Source organism: Nomascus leucogenys, chromosome 4 (assembly GCF_006542625.1).
Source record: "Nomascus leucogenys isolate Asia chromosome 4, Asia_NLE_v1, whole genome shotgun sequence".
Classification (NCBI taxonomy): Eukaryota; Metazoa; Chordata; class Mammalia; order Primates; family Hylobatidae; genus Nomascus; species Nomascus leucogenys.
The window spans coordinates 48,803,918-48,820,050 of NC_044384.1; the positions used below are offsets into that span (position 1 = coordinate 48,803,918).

The 16,133-nt window shown below is 36.7% G+C and overlaps 1 protein-coding gene across 2 annotated transcripts in view; it reads left to right on the forward strand.

The window, feature by feature from the left end:
- The window catches only part of DSC3 (desmocollin 3), a 51,922-nt gene that overhangs the window by 21,281 nt on the left and 14,508 nt on the right, over positions 1–16,133 (forward strand). For both annotated transcript variants that reach the window (XM_003261973.3, XM_003261972.3), the window contains exons 8-12: positions 2,212–2,346; positions 2,754–2,939; positions 12,711–12,967; positions 13,076–13,218; positions 14,121–14,345. In XM_003261973.3, the coding sequence (XP_003262021.1) occupies positions 2,212–2,346; positions 2,754–2,939; positions 12,711–12,967; positions 13,076–13,218; positions 14,121–14,345 (946 nt within the window). The remainder of the gene's footprint in view (positions 1–2,211; positions 2,347–2,753; positions 2,940–12,710; positions 12,968–13,075; positions 13,219–14,120; positions 14,346–16,133) is intronic.

Here is a 16,133-nt window from a genome sequence, read left to right on the forward strand (position 1 = left end):
GGGAATATTTGTTTACTTTCTCTGTTTGTATTTTTTTCTCTTTTTGAGAGAGGGTCTCGCTCTGTTGCCCAGGCTGAAGTGCAATGGCACAGACACGGCGCACTGCAACCTCTACCTCCTGGGCTCGAACAATCCTCCCACCTCAGCCTCCCGTGTAGCTGGGATTACAGGACACACCACCATGCTTGGCTGATTTTTTTATTGTTTGTGGAGACGGGGTTTTGCCAGGCTGCCTAGGCTGGTCTCGACTCCTGTGCTCAAGCAATAAGCCTGCCTCAGCCCCCCAAAGTGTTGGAATTTACAGGCGTGAGCCATGGCACCTGACCAGAATATTGACTTTCAGTATGGAAGGGAGATCAAGTAAAATAAAGACTGAGGGAAGAGATAGAGGGAAACAAAAAATGAAGAAAAATAAAAGAATAAAAGCATGACTAAAGAACAGTAAGATAAAAGAGGAAGGCCACAAAGATGATTGTACCACAAATTAATGACTTCAATTCACCATCACCACACCATCTGCAAAATTTCATTTTTTGCAAATCTGACAGCAACCTTAAGTCCCTGTCTATTGCTGACACTTGTTAAAACTCTCTCTTCCTTTAGATTTCTGGTCTTCCTCCTGCTTCTCTGATCTTTCTTTTTAGTGGCCTTTGTATAGTCTTCTTATTCCTTCCATGCTAGAAATGCTGTAGGTCCTTATATCCGAGGCTCTTCTCATCCTGCAGCCTCTCCTGAATTGAATAATCTGATTCCTGCCGTAATTTCAACCACCATCTAGATACTGATGACTTCTGGGTAGACATTTCTAGTCATGATCTCTTCTGTACATATGAGGCCATATATCCAGGTGCCTTTTGGACTTTACTCCTTAGATTTCCTTTAGGCACATAAGATTCAACATATGCAAAACAAAACTCAGTATTTCTTCCCCTTTGCCAACCTCAATAGTGTTTACTTCCTCCGAGAATTGTTCTCCTGCATTTCCTGTATTGTTTGATGATGCACCCATCTTCCTATCTCTCCAAGTGGGACACCTGATAATCATTCTCTCTTAACTTGTATATAGAATTTACTGTTAAGTCCTACTCCATTCTAACTCCCAAGTAAATTTCCTGCCATACTTTCTCTTTGTCCTCATTGCTACTGCCTCAGATTTGGGACACTTGCCCTATTTATTTATTTGTTTGTTGTTTAGAGAAGAGATCTTGCTCTGTCGCTCAGGTTGCAGTGCTGTGGCATGATCACAACTCACTGTTACCTCAAACTCCCACTCAAGGGTCCATCCGCCTCAGCCTCTCAAGTAGCTTGGGAGTACGGACACACATCACCGTGCCCAGCTAAATTTTTATTTTTTTTGTAGAGATGCGGTCTTGCTATATTACCCAGCCCTGTCTCAAACTCCTGGCCTTGAGCGATCCTTCTATGTTGGCCTCCCAAAGTGCTGGGATTACAGGCGTGAGCCACTGCGCTGGCCTAAGCCACCTGTTTTAGATGATTGCTGCAGGGGAGTTTCAACTAACTGCTTTGATTTTTCGGCTTACTCCAAATTATGCCAAAACTTCCTTAAGAATATATTTTTTTAAAACTCAAATTTTCTGACTGGGTGTGGTGTCTCACGCCTGTAATCCTAGCACTTTGGGAGGCCGAGGCAGGTGAATCACGAGGTCGGGAGTTTGAGACCAGCCTGGCCAACATGGTGAAACTCCATCTCTACAAAAATACAAAAAATTAGCCAGGCGTGGTGGTGGGCACCTGTAATCCCAGCTACTAGGGAGGCTGAGGCAGGAGAATCATTTGAACTCAGGAGGCAGAGGTTGCAGTGAGCCAAGATCGTGCCACTGCACACCAGCCTGGGTGACGGTGTGAGACTCCGTCTCAAAACAAAACAAAACAAAACAAAACAAAACAAAACAAAACTCAAATATTCTTATTTTGTGCTGCCCCTATGACTTCCAAAAACCTTTTTGCTATTACCTGTTACTTAAAGCATAATTTCTGAGTACGGGTCTTTGTAATTTAATCTCTGCCTGCCTCTTCAGCTTTATCCTTGTCTACCAAATTCCTAGAGTCTGTGCAAATATGGAAATCAGGTAAAAGCACAGACACACACAGATGTGTGTGTATGTGAGTGAGTGAGTGTGCAATTGAGGTTTCATTTATAAATCTAACAAAAATTTTTCAAGAGTAGTTAAATATTTGCTTTGTTTTCAGGTTGTAGACAAGTACTCACTGATAATGAAAGTACAAGACATGGATGGCCAGTTTTTTGGATTGATAGGCACATCAACTTGTATCATAACAGTAACAGATTCAAATGATAATGCACCCACTTTCAGACAAAATGCTGTAAGTATATAATATCAAAATCTGCCTCTGTCTTATCTGCTGTCATTTTTTATTTAAACTGAATTAATAAAATTAATACTTCATGAAGTATCATACTTTGACGTATATGTATTTTATGAATAAAATTAAAGTTTAAACAAACGATATGTAAATTTATTCTGTTTATTCATATTAGTGTTTCTATTATCTCCTTTCTGTCAAAGACCAGTAACATGTGTCTTCATTTGTAATGAAACTTTTCTTTTATTTAAAGATAACCCTTAATGAAACAATAGCGTTTACGATTCATAGTTTTAAAATAATCTATATAAAATTATAATGGTAAGTATTTTTGGAATGGAAGAAACTTTTTTTAAAGTTGTCTATAAAATAAAATTTCAATTTTCAATGACTTCTTTCTGTTTCAGTATGAGGCATTTGTAGAGGAAAATGCATTCAATGTGGAAATCTTACGAATACCTATAGAAGATAAGGATTTAATTAACACTGCCAATTGGAGAGTCAATTTTACCATTTTAAAGGGAAATGAAAATGGACATTTCAAAATCAGCACAGACAAAGAAACTAATGAAGGTGTTCTTTGTGTTGTAAAGGTATAGTAATGCATAATTGACAACTTAGCAAATTAACAGGTTTTAGTTAACTAATAATTTAATCAACCAAATAGTTTCAGACCATAGACTCTACAAGTTGGAAGAGAATTTAAAATCTATTTAAACCACTATTCCAATCTCATGCCAGTGTGTCTTCTGTAATTCTATCGCTGATTGCTAGTCACCTAGCTTCTGCTTGAACATTCTCATTTATAAGGATCTCCATAGCTCCATTGGCCACTTATTCCACATTTGAAATGCTTTGGTTCTCAGAAGTTCTTACTTCTACTGTGCCCAGGTTATTTTTCTTATAACTCATATGTTTGGTTCTGATTCTTCCTCTAATGCTATTCAGAACAGCTATAATTGTTTTGAAAAGGCTGTTGTGTTCATTTGAGACTTACTTTCTGTAAGATAAATATTCTCAATTTCCTAATTCTTACATGATGTGACATACAAACCCATTTTCTTCTCATTTTCTCTATAATATATGCCTGGTTGTATCTTATCCTTTTAAAGGTGATATTGACAATGAAATTTAGTATTATCTCAGACAGCAATGAACGAACTTATTTTTTGTTCAATATATTGTATATTTGGTTGTGCTGGTACATTCTAGGATCCAGGTTATGAGGGTAGGAAGGGATCTGTTTGAAAAGGATCATTGGTTTTATACTTCTAGCCCAGAACAAAACAAAAATTAATATTGTCCTGTGGACAAGAATAGAGGTCATTCATTGAGTGAAAGAGGCTTATCTGCCAAAAATGGTAAAGTGGCATCTTTGGTACACAAACACCTCTATTTGCAGTTATTTCCTCCGTAAAAGTTTCCAAGGCTCATATACTAAGACTTGCCAAGTTCTGTCCAGATGTGAAGAGTCAAATATAGACTCTTGACATCAAGCCTCCTTATTTTATTTTTCTATAATATGATCTGCTCAAATTGAATACTAAAAAACAAGTACTTTAAAAAAACCACTATGCTTTATAGTTGAGAGTAATAGGAAAGGAAATAAGAAAATACCGCTGAGTGTTTTTGTTTTTTATTAGTCCAAATCAATCTAGTCTTTATTTGGACTCTCCAGAAAGCAGAATGCAAGACAAAGACCTGAATATGGGAACATATTTAGGAAGTGGGTCCCAGGAAGCCAGTGTTAAAATGGGGAAATAAGACAGGGAAGGAGGAAAAGCCAATCCAGTCCGCATTATTGAGCTAGTCACCTTTGGTGTTCATCCATACAAGAAACCATGTAGAATTTGCCTCATAATTATCCCCTCAAAAATGGATACTTGGGGTATTTACCCCTCACATCCCTTCTCAGTACCCAGGCCCCACTGGTTGAAGGTTTCACCCAGGGATCCTTAAATTCACTGCACTTCTGGATTGGGCTGTGCCTACTGTCTGCTGAGGGAGCCCCCTGGTTTTAGAGGGACCCCTGAATCTGAAGAGCCAAATCTTTGAGTCTTGAGATGTGAATCTATCAGCACACATGGGAACTGGCTGAGGGGCTATGGTGTATAATTGTTCTGAAAAGGGCTACTGTGTATCTCATACAGTTTCCAAGGCTGAACACTTAGGTAGTACAGGCATATGTTTCGAATCGATGTGATTGCAACAGATGTTTTGTTAAATGTTCTCCTGGACACCCTTCTCCCCTCTTCCTCCTGATGCAGGCGAATCCCAAAATTGGGGCTCAGCCCAGAGGGTTCCTGGCTTCACCTGGAAGAGAGTTCAAGAGCAAGACAATAGAGTAAAGTGAAAGCAAAGCAAGCTTATTAGAGCAACAGACAAAGGAAAATGGTGGCTCCACAGACAGAGCAGGGCTACTCCCTAGGCAGAGTAGCAATTGTGGATTGCTGGCTAGCTGTATTTACAGCTACTCCTTAATTATATGCTAAATAAGGGGCGGGTTATTCATGAATTTTCTGGAAAACTGGCAGGAGTTCCTGGAACTGAGGGTTTCTCCCCTTTTAGATCATATCAGGTAACTTCTGGGCATTACTGTGGCATTTGTAAACCATCATGGCGCTGGTGGGAATGTCTTTTAGCATGCTAATGCATTATAATTAGCATATAATGAGCACTGAGGTCAACTAGAGATCTCTGTCCTCATCTTCTTGGTTTAACTTGGTTTCTTGACTGCATACTGTTTCGATGAGATTCTGTTTTAATCAGCAGGGTCATGACTGGTGCTCAGAAAACAAGTCCTGCTGATCTCCTACCTCACCCCCACCAAGCCTTGGTTTCTCCTGTAAATAAGTCAAAGGAATAGTTTAAGATTTGGGAAGGGTGGAAGACATAACTACAGTAGCTTCTGTCAGAGACCCAAGCTCAGACCTTTTGGTGTGCTGTCTATCTGCTCCTTGGTCAGAAGGCAGCTCCTCCAGTCTCTCTCAAGGCCATTATTCAAGATTCATATGGAGAAACTCTATCATTATTGTTATTATTTAATATCAGTGGTTTTGTCTTGCTTAGAGGAGATAAAATTTAAATACCACTAGGAATTACATTTCTATTTGTAAGTTTTTTTGACCAATACAAAATGAACTCTAGTAAACTTTTTCAAAAGAATATACTCTAATTTTTAAAAAGGCCTAATCAATGAGTATATGTACTCAATGTTCTTTTGTATGCTTTTTTGTCCAAGGAGTTATGACCATAGAGGTATTAAGAAAAACATTTCCAAAGGTGATTGGGAGTTATAACCTATATCATAGAATATTTCTCATTCCATGTGACTGATACGCATTTGTTTCATTTCTGAGTAGAACTCTAGGATTCTCCAGAATGGGGAGCAGTTAGATATAATACTTTACTGCTTTGTTTTTGGTTCAGATTAACCTAATTTTACATCTGGAGAATATAAAAAATTTCCCCAATACACTTATATACATTTATTTCCATTATTTTAAAACATAAGATAGTTGCCCTTATATTTGATATTACATCCTAGTTTCTACATGAAGGAAATACTTTTAATATTTTTAAAGTAGTTACCATGAATCAAGTTCCCTTTATGTCACAGAAAATGCTAGGCATTTTACATAAGTTGTATGTAGTTTTCACATCCCCTATATGACAAGGTGTAATTATCCCTATTTTACATTGATTTTTTAAAAAAGGCAAACCTCGAAAACACAACCACCACCTAAGGCTGATGAAAGTAAATAGCTTCCTCAAGGTCAAGCATATATTAACTATCCACCCTGGAATACAAACCTGGTCTATTTTGTTCCCAAATTAATTATCTTTCCATTACTGCATGCCATGCCTCATTAAGCCCACATGGCATTTTGTATTCAATATGTCACAGAATCTATTATATCTGCAGCCCCTTATCATGAAATCCAATTATATTCTCAAATTCATACTTCATATTAAACGCAAATTAACAATAATGGCTAACATTTATTATTTACTAAATGCCAGACACTATGCCAAGTGCTTAACCTGTAGTATCTCATTTAATTGTTTTAAATGTCAATAGATTCTTTATTACATTTATTTAATAATAAAGCCAGTAATTTTAACATTTTCAGTAAGCAGTTCATTAGTTCAAAGTTCAAAAGAAACAAAAAGCATGGTGTAAAACATCTCACTTTTACTTGGTCTGTCAGCCACTCAGCTCTGCTTGGAAGAATTAATACATGCCACCTGTTTCCTGTGTATTATTCAAAAGGAATTTTATATATACACAAACATGTTTAAGTAATCTTATCATGTTTCTTTAAAACAAATACATTTTACTTCAGTTAATATATCTCTTGAGTCCATTACATATACATTGGTAATATTTCGTAGTATGGACCATATATATAAAAATATATAATACCATATTTTTTTAACCAGTTCCATGTCTATGGAAGTTTAGACCACATCTATGGATATTCTGTATTCCTTATTCTGTGCTTTTGTTCATTCAACAACTTTCTCTGAAGTCATTACATATCAGTATGTAAACAGTTTTGCCATTTTTTACAGCTATTATAGACATTACAGTAAAATATCCATCATATGAATGTAAATTATTATTTAACTAGTTCATTATAAATGGAAATTTAGACCATACCAATGGAAATTCTAATTTTTTTATTATTTCAAAATATACAACAATGAATAATCTACAATTTAAATGTAGGATAAATTTCTAGAAATGGAATTGCTTAGTCAAGGACATGGCTATTTTTTTCTGTGTTTGCTTTATTGCCAGATTGTCCTCCAGAAAGGTGGTGCACGTTGACGTGCTCACCAGAAATGTACACACATGCCTGTTGTAAAATAATTGCCAATTATATTATCAAGTTTTGATATTTATCAGTTGAATAGCAAAAAAAATGGTGTTTCAGTGTAGCTGAGCATTTCTTTTATATGAAGATGCCATTGAATATATTTTATATCTTCAAGCTCACTAGTCCTGTCTTTTAGCCACTTTCTATATTTTGCTCTTCTTATCTATTAACTATTTATTTATAAGAGTTTTATGGAAGGAAATATTTTTGCAAATATTTTTACCAATTTTTATTGTTTTATAAGTTTGCTTGTGTTGGTTTTTGAACTCCAGGATTTGTTTTGTTGGCAGGGCTTGCTTGTTCAAGGTCACAATTTATCAGAGGCTTCTATGGTTGTGAGATTTGTGTCATTATCATGGTGTTGACATTATAAAAGCATTTTATCTGAAATTCTTCTACATTATTATTGTTTAATTATCTATCCAGTTAAATTTTTGATCTGTATGAAATTTATCCTAGAACAATTGTGATATGAATCCAATTTTAGTTTTTCTATCTGTTCCAATACAATTCATGTTTTGACATATTTTCTTTGTCATAAAATAAGATACATGTATATTTGAATTTGTTCTTGACATTGACATTCCCTTTTGTACCATTAATTTATTGTTTATTAATTAGCATCTATATGCTGCTGTATTATTGCTAGCTATTTAAGAATATCAAATGTATAATACGCATTTAGTATTTGCAGTGTTCCATGCCACGCTTACCTGGTGATCTTCCTTTGTGGATTTTTTTCTTATGAATATCTTGCTTGTTTGTTCTTCCATGTGAAATTTCAAATCAGCTCCTAAGTTTAAAAACATCTCTTTTGATGTTTTTACAATTATATTAATTTCATAGAAAGAGTAGGAGAGAATTAGCATTTTTCTCATAAGTCATAGCCAAGATCGTAATTTCATTTTTTTCAGCTGTTTTGTCTAATTTCTGTCTAGGATTTACATCCATATCCACAAAAGGGATTTACCATAGTTTTTCCTTTTGTATAATTGCTATTAAGTTTTTACTATCAATTTTATGCTTGCTTCATAAAAATAATTTATTTCCTTCTTTTTTTCCATGCTCTGAAACAGTGTCCCACAAAACTCCCCAAAAACATTGAATTAAAAGATTTATTTATCTTTCCAAAACAAGCCCATGTGGTTGTTATTCTAATTCTTCTCATTTCCAGTTGAGTAGACTGAATCAAAGAGAAATAACATGCTGCAGTCCATACAGCTAAGATAGGTGATTTGTACCCCACAGTCAGGTGTCGATTGTCCAAACTATCTAGGAGAGATAACTGTTCATACAGCCAAGATACAAACCCAGATCTCCCTGGTGGGGAGCTCTTATTCATAATCCCTGAGCTCTTCTCCTTCTGGCTTGGTATCCTTGCTTCCGTTATGTGGCCTCTTTTCCATACTCGAGTTACTTAGCTTGATAAAGCCATTACTTCATTTGCACAAGAGGATCTTCTCTTTCTGGAACCTTAATTCATTTCTACTTTTGGGAGTTTACTTTTTAAATTATATTCTTCTGACATTACTAGCTCCTTTGCTAATCGTACCTTCTCTTTTTCTTTGAGTCATTCATACTATTTGCTAACATTTTGATTAATAATATTTGTTTTTGCCATGTTGTGTTATCCTTTTCATATTTTATCCAAACCCTTAGAAAAGCTGAATTATCACAGGGCTCCCTTGATAGCCATGCTAGTCTTTGAAAGTATCTTATTCTTTTCCTTGGGAAAGAGTTGTGATTGTGTGGTTAAATCATGTCTTTAAGTACTTTTTTTTTTTTTTGGAGATGGAATCTTACTCTGTCACAATTCTCCTGCCTCAGCCTCCCAAGCAGCTGGGACTACAGGTCCATGCCTCCATGCCCGGCTAATTTTTTGTGTTTTAGTAGAGATGGGGTTTCACCGTGTTGCCCAGGCTGGTCTTGAACTCCTGAGCTCAGGCAATCCGCCCGCCTTGGCCTCCCAAAGTGCTAGGATTACAGGCGTGAGCCACCGTGCCTGGCATCTTTAAGTACTTTTTAACCTCAGTGAGCCATCTTTTATTTGAAAATCAAACACTGTATAATCAGGGTGTTCAAAATCCATGTTTCTGTCATGTAGGCTATGTACCTAATGATGACTAACCTTTTGCGTACTGATTAAAGAATGACATCACTATGTTATTAACTCTAAAGGAATCCTCCTCTTCCAATGCCCTGGTTCTTCCTTGCTAGTCAGAATTATATCCAGGGAAAGAGTGCACGTTATTCATTCCTTTATACCTGAAAGAGTTAAGTAATCAGTAGGCCAAACCAAGAATTGCTCTGGTATACTTCTTTTAGCTGAATAAAGCTTGCAAACATTGTCTTATTAGTTAGCGTCTCCTTTTATTGCATTATATTGGCTGTTAACAAAAACATACATCATTTATTCCCTTCATTTGCCTCTGTGACAGCTTGAGAGATTACTCAGAATTTAGTGTAAAGCACTTATTTTGTGCTTTAGTGTTAAATGTCATTCTTACAACAATTTCACAGAAGAGAAAAGTTAGAGACTGAATAACTTTCCCAATGCCACACAGCTAGGATGTAGTGTAGACAGAATTTGAACCTAGCTCTTTGACTCTAACTATACACTGTCAAGCATTATGTTAAATTGTTTTCCACAGCTGTGTGAACTTGGAAAGTTGGCCTCTGTGTTACCTGTAAAATGGGAACAATACTTCTCTCTGCCTCCCTAATAGCTCTTCAAATATAATATTGAACGTAAAAGCACTTGGTAAACTGTGGGATATTATTATTTTATTTTTAAAAGTTATACTATGTCCTTGAGACTAGTGTTATAATGTTCCAAAATAGATAACTTTTCTGTAACCACAAAGCATGAGTGATACAGCCTTTTGCTGAGTTCTGGGTAAACTCATTCCATCTCAGTGGCTTCTGTCCATTTGAGCAGCAGCAGTGATGCATAAGGGCTTGAGTGAGGATGATATTATTCTTGGTCATTCTCGACATGGAGAGTTCTCAGCTCCATTTCCACAACTATACATTTTCTAGGGAGTTGTTAACATCTCAGTGCAGATGTGGGATATTTTTAAGTACTTTTTTTAAGTGGCGAAACAAAAACGTACCCTGAGGTGGAAGATAATTTATATGCTTTCCTATTAATTAATGAGATTAAGTAATCCCATTAAACTTTAGGATTTCATCTCACCAGATTTTTAATTTTGGAGAGTTTTAAGCTACTAAGACAATATCCATCTTAAGCCTCGAAAAATGGGACAAAGAAACTCCAACGCTTCAGCGAGTGTTTCTGGATTGAATAGTCGCACCTCCTCCAGTGCAGCAACTGTTCTCTAAATTTCCATCCATTTCTCATCGCCAGCAGTTGCTCTTACTCTCTGTGTGATCACACCAGCACATGAAATGTGTGAAGCAGTATTCATCAGCATCAAATGAACAGATCTTAATATTTTTTTATTTGACCCTCCAGTTTCTGGGATATTCATACAGAATAAAAAAAGGTTTCCAGCACTTTGGGAGGCCGAGGCGAGCGGATCACGAGGTCAGGAGATCGAGACCACGGTGAAACCCCGTCTCTACTAAAAAATACAGAAAATTAGCCGGGCGTGGTGGCGGGCGCCTGTAGTCCCAGCTACTCAAGAGGCTGAGGCAGGAGAATGGCGTGAACCCGGGAGGCGGAGCTTGCAGTGAGCCGAGATTGCGCCACTGCACTCCAGCCTGGGCGACAGAGCGAGACTCCATCTCAAAAAAAAAAAAAAAGGTTTTACATACATTTTGTAGATTCTAAGATTCAGAAACTTTCTTGACTTTTTAGTGGACTCGTGATATTAGTGTCTTACTCCGTTAATACCTAGGTGTGGAGAAAGATTTAAAATAATTTTATTCACCAGTTTTGATTTTGTTCAATGTTTAGCCAGTGATTGTTTTGATAAGCAGAAAGAGAAATTGAAGAAAAAGTGCTTCAACTTTATAGTACAGTGTAACATAATGTTTTATGGGTTTTACTTGATTTGTTATCTAAAACTGAATTTTAGTCAAAGATTGATTTAGAAATGTTTTAGAGATCAGTGGGCCAATTAAGCAGCACATGATAGCAGAGGGATTATAGTGTAGGCTAAGGAGATGGACTCAGGTCAGACTACCTGGCTTCAAATTCAAGCTCAAATGATTATCTTTTGGCCTTAAAAAAAATCAGTTTATCTCCTTTTCCCGTTTTCTGCTCTGTAAAGTGAGGATGAGGCCAATAATACTTACTTCATAATGTCATGAGGATTTAGTGAGTTTATTTTAGCGGTTAGAGTAGTGCCTTAGATTCAATGATAATTAAAATCAATCACATAGTATTTCCCTTACTCCTCTGTGTATCCACTGTGAAAGTTTCATTGGATAAATTATAGACAATGCTAAAGTATCATTCTCAACTTATCAAAAATGTAATTTTCATAAAAATAGGTAGTGGGCATGGATGGATAAAGATTTTAACTCATTCATGAAGGAACCAGCAAAAAGACAAGTTGATTCCTAAGAAGAAATGAGACTCTGGATGGATTTTGATAAAGGAAAATCAGAAATTAGATGGCTCAGTTAGATGCCTTAGAGAGCAATTGAAACACACATTTGGGGCTGGGCGTGGTGGTTCACGCCTATAATCCCAGCATTTTGGGATGCCAAGGGAGGTGGATCACCTGAGTTCAGGAGTTCGAGACCAGCCTGACTAAGATGGCAGAACCCCATCTTTACTAAAGAAAAAAATACAAAAATTAGCTGAGTATGGTGGCACGTGCCTGTAGTCCCAGATACATGGGAGGCTGAGGCAGGAGAATCGCTTGAACCAAAGAGGCAGAGGTTGCAGTGAGCCGAGATTGTGCCACTCCTCTCCAGCTTGGGTGACAGAATGAGGCAAGACTCTGTCTCAAAAATAAAATAATAAAATAAAATAAAATAAAATAAAGTAAAATAAAATATTGGGGATATCTTTTCTATGAGACAGAAAATGAAATCATTGCACCTTTTGGTTTTGTGAAAGTCAACATCAAACTTTCCAAGAGTTATAAAATGCCTGGGCCATAGTCAGTAGTAACTGATAAGCCAAATAAAGGCACCTTCCCATACTCAGATGACCCTTAGCCCAGCCTGTTAGACAGTGCTCCAAGCAGGGCCATAAGAATACTGTCATCTGTTTGCATTACTTTTTGAATCAGAGTAATTTTCCTTAGTAAGAGTGAAATATAAAAATATTTCAGGAGTTTTGTTTGTCCAACTCTATAAAACCACCTGCAGAGGCTTTTGGACCATTCTTGGTAAAGGCTTAGCACAGGATCCACTCTCTTTATAGCAAGGGATAAAAGTCAGTATTAACAAAATGTGAACATAGAATTTATGCAGCACTGGTCAGAATAACAAGTGTTCACTTGCCATTTGAAATGCCAAATGTATTTTACACTGACACTGATATACATGGACTTTATTTTAAAGCCACTGAATTATGAAGAAAACCGTCAAGTGAACCTGGAAATTGGAGTAAACAATGAAGCGCCATTTACTAGAGATATTCCCAGAGTGACAGCCTTGAACAGAGCCTTGGTTACAGTTCATGTGAGGGATCTGGATGAGGGGCCTGAATGCACCCCTGCAGCCCAATATGTGCGGATTAAAGAAAACTTAGCAGTGGGGTCAAGGATCAATGGCTATAAGGCATATGACCCCGAAAATAGAAATGGCAATGGTTTAAGGTAAAAATAAATCTATCACCACATACTAATAATGTATTTGTAATCACTGAGATAGTAACTTATTTGAAAACATTTTCTAATGCTAAAGACTATTTTTTTTATTAACAGGTATAAAAAATTGCATGATCCTAAAGGCTGGATCACCATTGATGAAATTTCAGGGTCAATCGTAACTTCCAAAATCCTGGATAGGGAGGTCGAAACTCCCAAAAATGAGTTGTATAATATTACAGTCCTGGCAATAGACAAAGGTAAAAAAAAAAAGTTTTAATCTGGCATTTTATAAAGGAATTAGAGAATAAAATGTAATTATTCTTATGCAGATTTTTTTGGTGGTAAGTATATGGAATTCTTTGAAATTACTTTAAAGACTCTTTCTGTCTCTCTTAATTATCTAACAAGGTGAAACTGGTGACAAGAAGCCATGTTTTATTTATCTTTATATCCCCAATAGGGCAGGACCTTAAATTCTTATATATTTCTATGCTAGAGGACAAAAATAAAACTGAAATCTAAAACTAGATAAAATGGTCTCATCAGACTCTTCCACATCCGTTTGTGTCACTTTAAATTGAGCTTTTATATAGTTCAGCTGAATATTAGGTCAAAATGATCCTTTTCTTGAATTCTGTTCCTTAAAGTAACCCAGAGTTTTTCAACCTTGTCTTCATATTAAAATAAAACTATTAATCTGTAGATACTTTGTTAGACTAACTGAATCAGAATCTCCGGTCATGGAGCCTAGGAATCTTATATTTAAAAAAAATCTTCCTGGTGGTTCGAATATATACTGGGATTAGAAATCTTATCTGTAACCACTTTATTGCTTATTAACACGTGGCACCTGGAACCCCCAAAAATAGAGATTGAAATTCGGGCATTTATTTTTATTTGGTAGTAATTCTGGTAAAAGATTTATTGGCAGTTGTATCTGATATTATCAGTAGCAATAGTCATTTCAGATTAGCTGCAGATTCTATTTATCCATCTATGTTCTTATTTATTTATCATTTCCTTTAATAATCAGTTTATTTAAAAAAGATCATATATAAATTATAAAAAGTTCATATATAGAATATAATTGACTTTTTACTCTTTAAGAAACTATAAAAGAATTTTAAAATAACACTAAACCTTATTCCTCTCTCCTTAGACGATAGATCATGTACTGGAACACTTGCTGTGAACATTGAAGATGTAAATGATAATCCACCAGAAATACTTCAAGACTGTGTAGTCATTTGCAAACCAAAAATGGGGTATACCGACATTTTAGCTGTCGATCCCGATGAACCTGTCCATGGAGCTCCATTTTATTTCAGTTTGCCCAATACTTCTCCAGAAATCAGTAGACTGTGGAGCCTCACCAAAGTTAATGGTATTTAATAAAAAATAATGATTTATAAACTCTGAAATAACTGAGAATAACTGGAGGATAGATTGACTTGCTTACTTACACAAAGCATGAAGTAAAACTGAGTCTCATTAATATATTTTAGAAGGATAAACTAACCTTTTACAAATATTGTATGGGGGCTCTGTTATATATAAAATGAAGGAAGTTGTAATTTTTATGAAGGCAAAATTTACATTTACAACAAAGAAAAGCTTTGTTAAAATGTTGGGCAGCTTATCATTAAGACAAACTTTGTGTGTGTGTGTGCATGTTTTTAAAAATAATACCAGTGGCTGGGCACGGTGACTCATGCCTGTAATCCCAGCACTTTGGGAGGCCTAGGTGGGTGGATCACTTGAGGTCAGGAGTTCAAGACCAGCCTGGCCAACATGGTGAAACCCCATCTCTGTTAAAAATACATAAATTAGCTGGGCGTGGTGGCAGGCACCTGTAATCCAAGCTACTGGGGAGGTTGAGGCAGGAGAATCGCTTAAACCAGTAGGCGGAAGTTGCAGTGAGCTGAGAGATGGTGCCACTGCACTCCAGCCTGGGGGACAGATGGAGACTCCGTCTCAAAATAACAATAGTATAATAATAATAATAATAATAATAATAATAATAATAATACCAGCGAGGTGAGGAGAGAGCAGAAGATGTGTAGTTTAAATTGTATTGTGAGCTGACTCTGGAAGTGAGGAACTCAGGTGTATAGACCAAGCACTCTAGGGTATTCTGGAAGTGAACTTGGCGGGATATAGGAAGGTATATGGGAAGGAGTGTTGAGGGGCTGCTGCCTATTGTAGCAGTTTCTGGGGGCTGTCATGTTCTGTACTTCATCCATACTTCACTCTGTTGTTACTGCCATGTTCTTTCATGCAACTGGGCTTTTGTGTGTATAGCCCTATCTACATAGAATACCTCCTTTTCCATTTCTTAGCTTGATATTTATGAGCATGATATTTTGTCATGATATTTATGAACACCTACTATCTATTAAGCACTAGTCCAGATCCTGAGGACTTATATAGAGATGAACAAGACAGACACAATCCCAGCTGAGATGCTCCACCTCTGAAGTTTGTCTTGAATTGGAAGGAGTGGCACCATGACCCTTCACTACCTGCATTGCAGTGCCTTTCCTGTTGTATTAACATCTGATTACTTCTCCCTTCCAATACATGAGTTTCCTAGAACGTTTGCAATTCATCTTTGTACTTCCAGCACCTAGCCTAATGCTTACTAGATACTAACTGCTTCATAAATGTTTGCTTGTTCAATAATTGATTAATAATGTGCATAAAAGAAAAAACATACCGGGAGAATAAGTACATCCATGTCATTAGAGTTTAGAAGGTTTTAGTAAGAATGCCAAGAGTTTGGGTGGAAGGAAGGGTGGAATCTGGTGGTGAAGGGCCTTGTGTGCCAGGCTGAGGGGACTAACCTTGGTACAGTAGGCGACAGCAATTATGCATTGGGAATGTGCAAGTAAGGCAATGCCATTCCTAGATTTACGTCTTTTAAAGGTGACACTGGTGACAGGAGGACAATATGAAGGGGGCAGAGTTGAGTGAAGGAAAATTAGAGGCCAATGCACTACTGTGAATAACTGAGACATGACTATGGCTCCACTTGTTGTCTTGAGGGAGCGGAGGGATTTCAAGGATCTTACCTTAGACACAGTGTGGTCTTGAAGGGTCCTAAGTAAACCCAAGTGGTAATTCATATTCCTCTAGGGAGCCTTCAGGTATGAGGTGCAGCCAAAATGTTTGA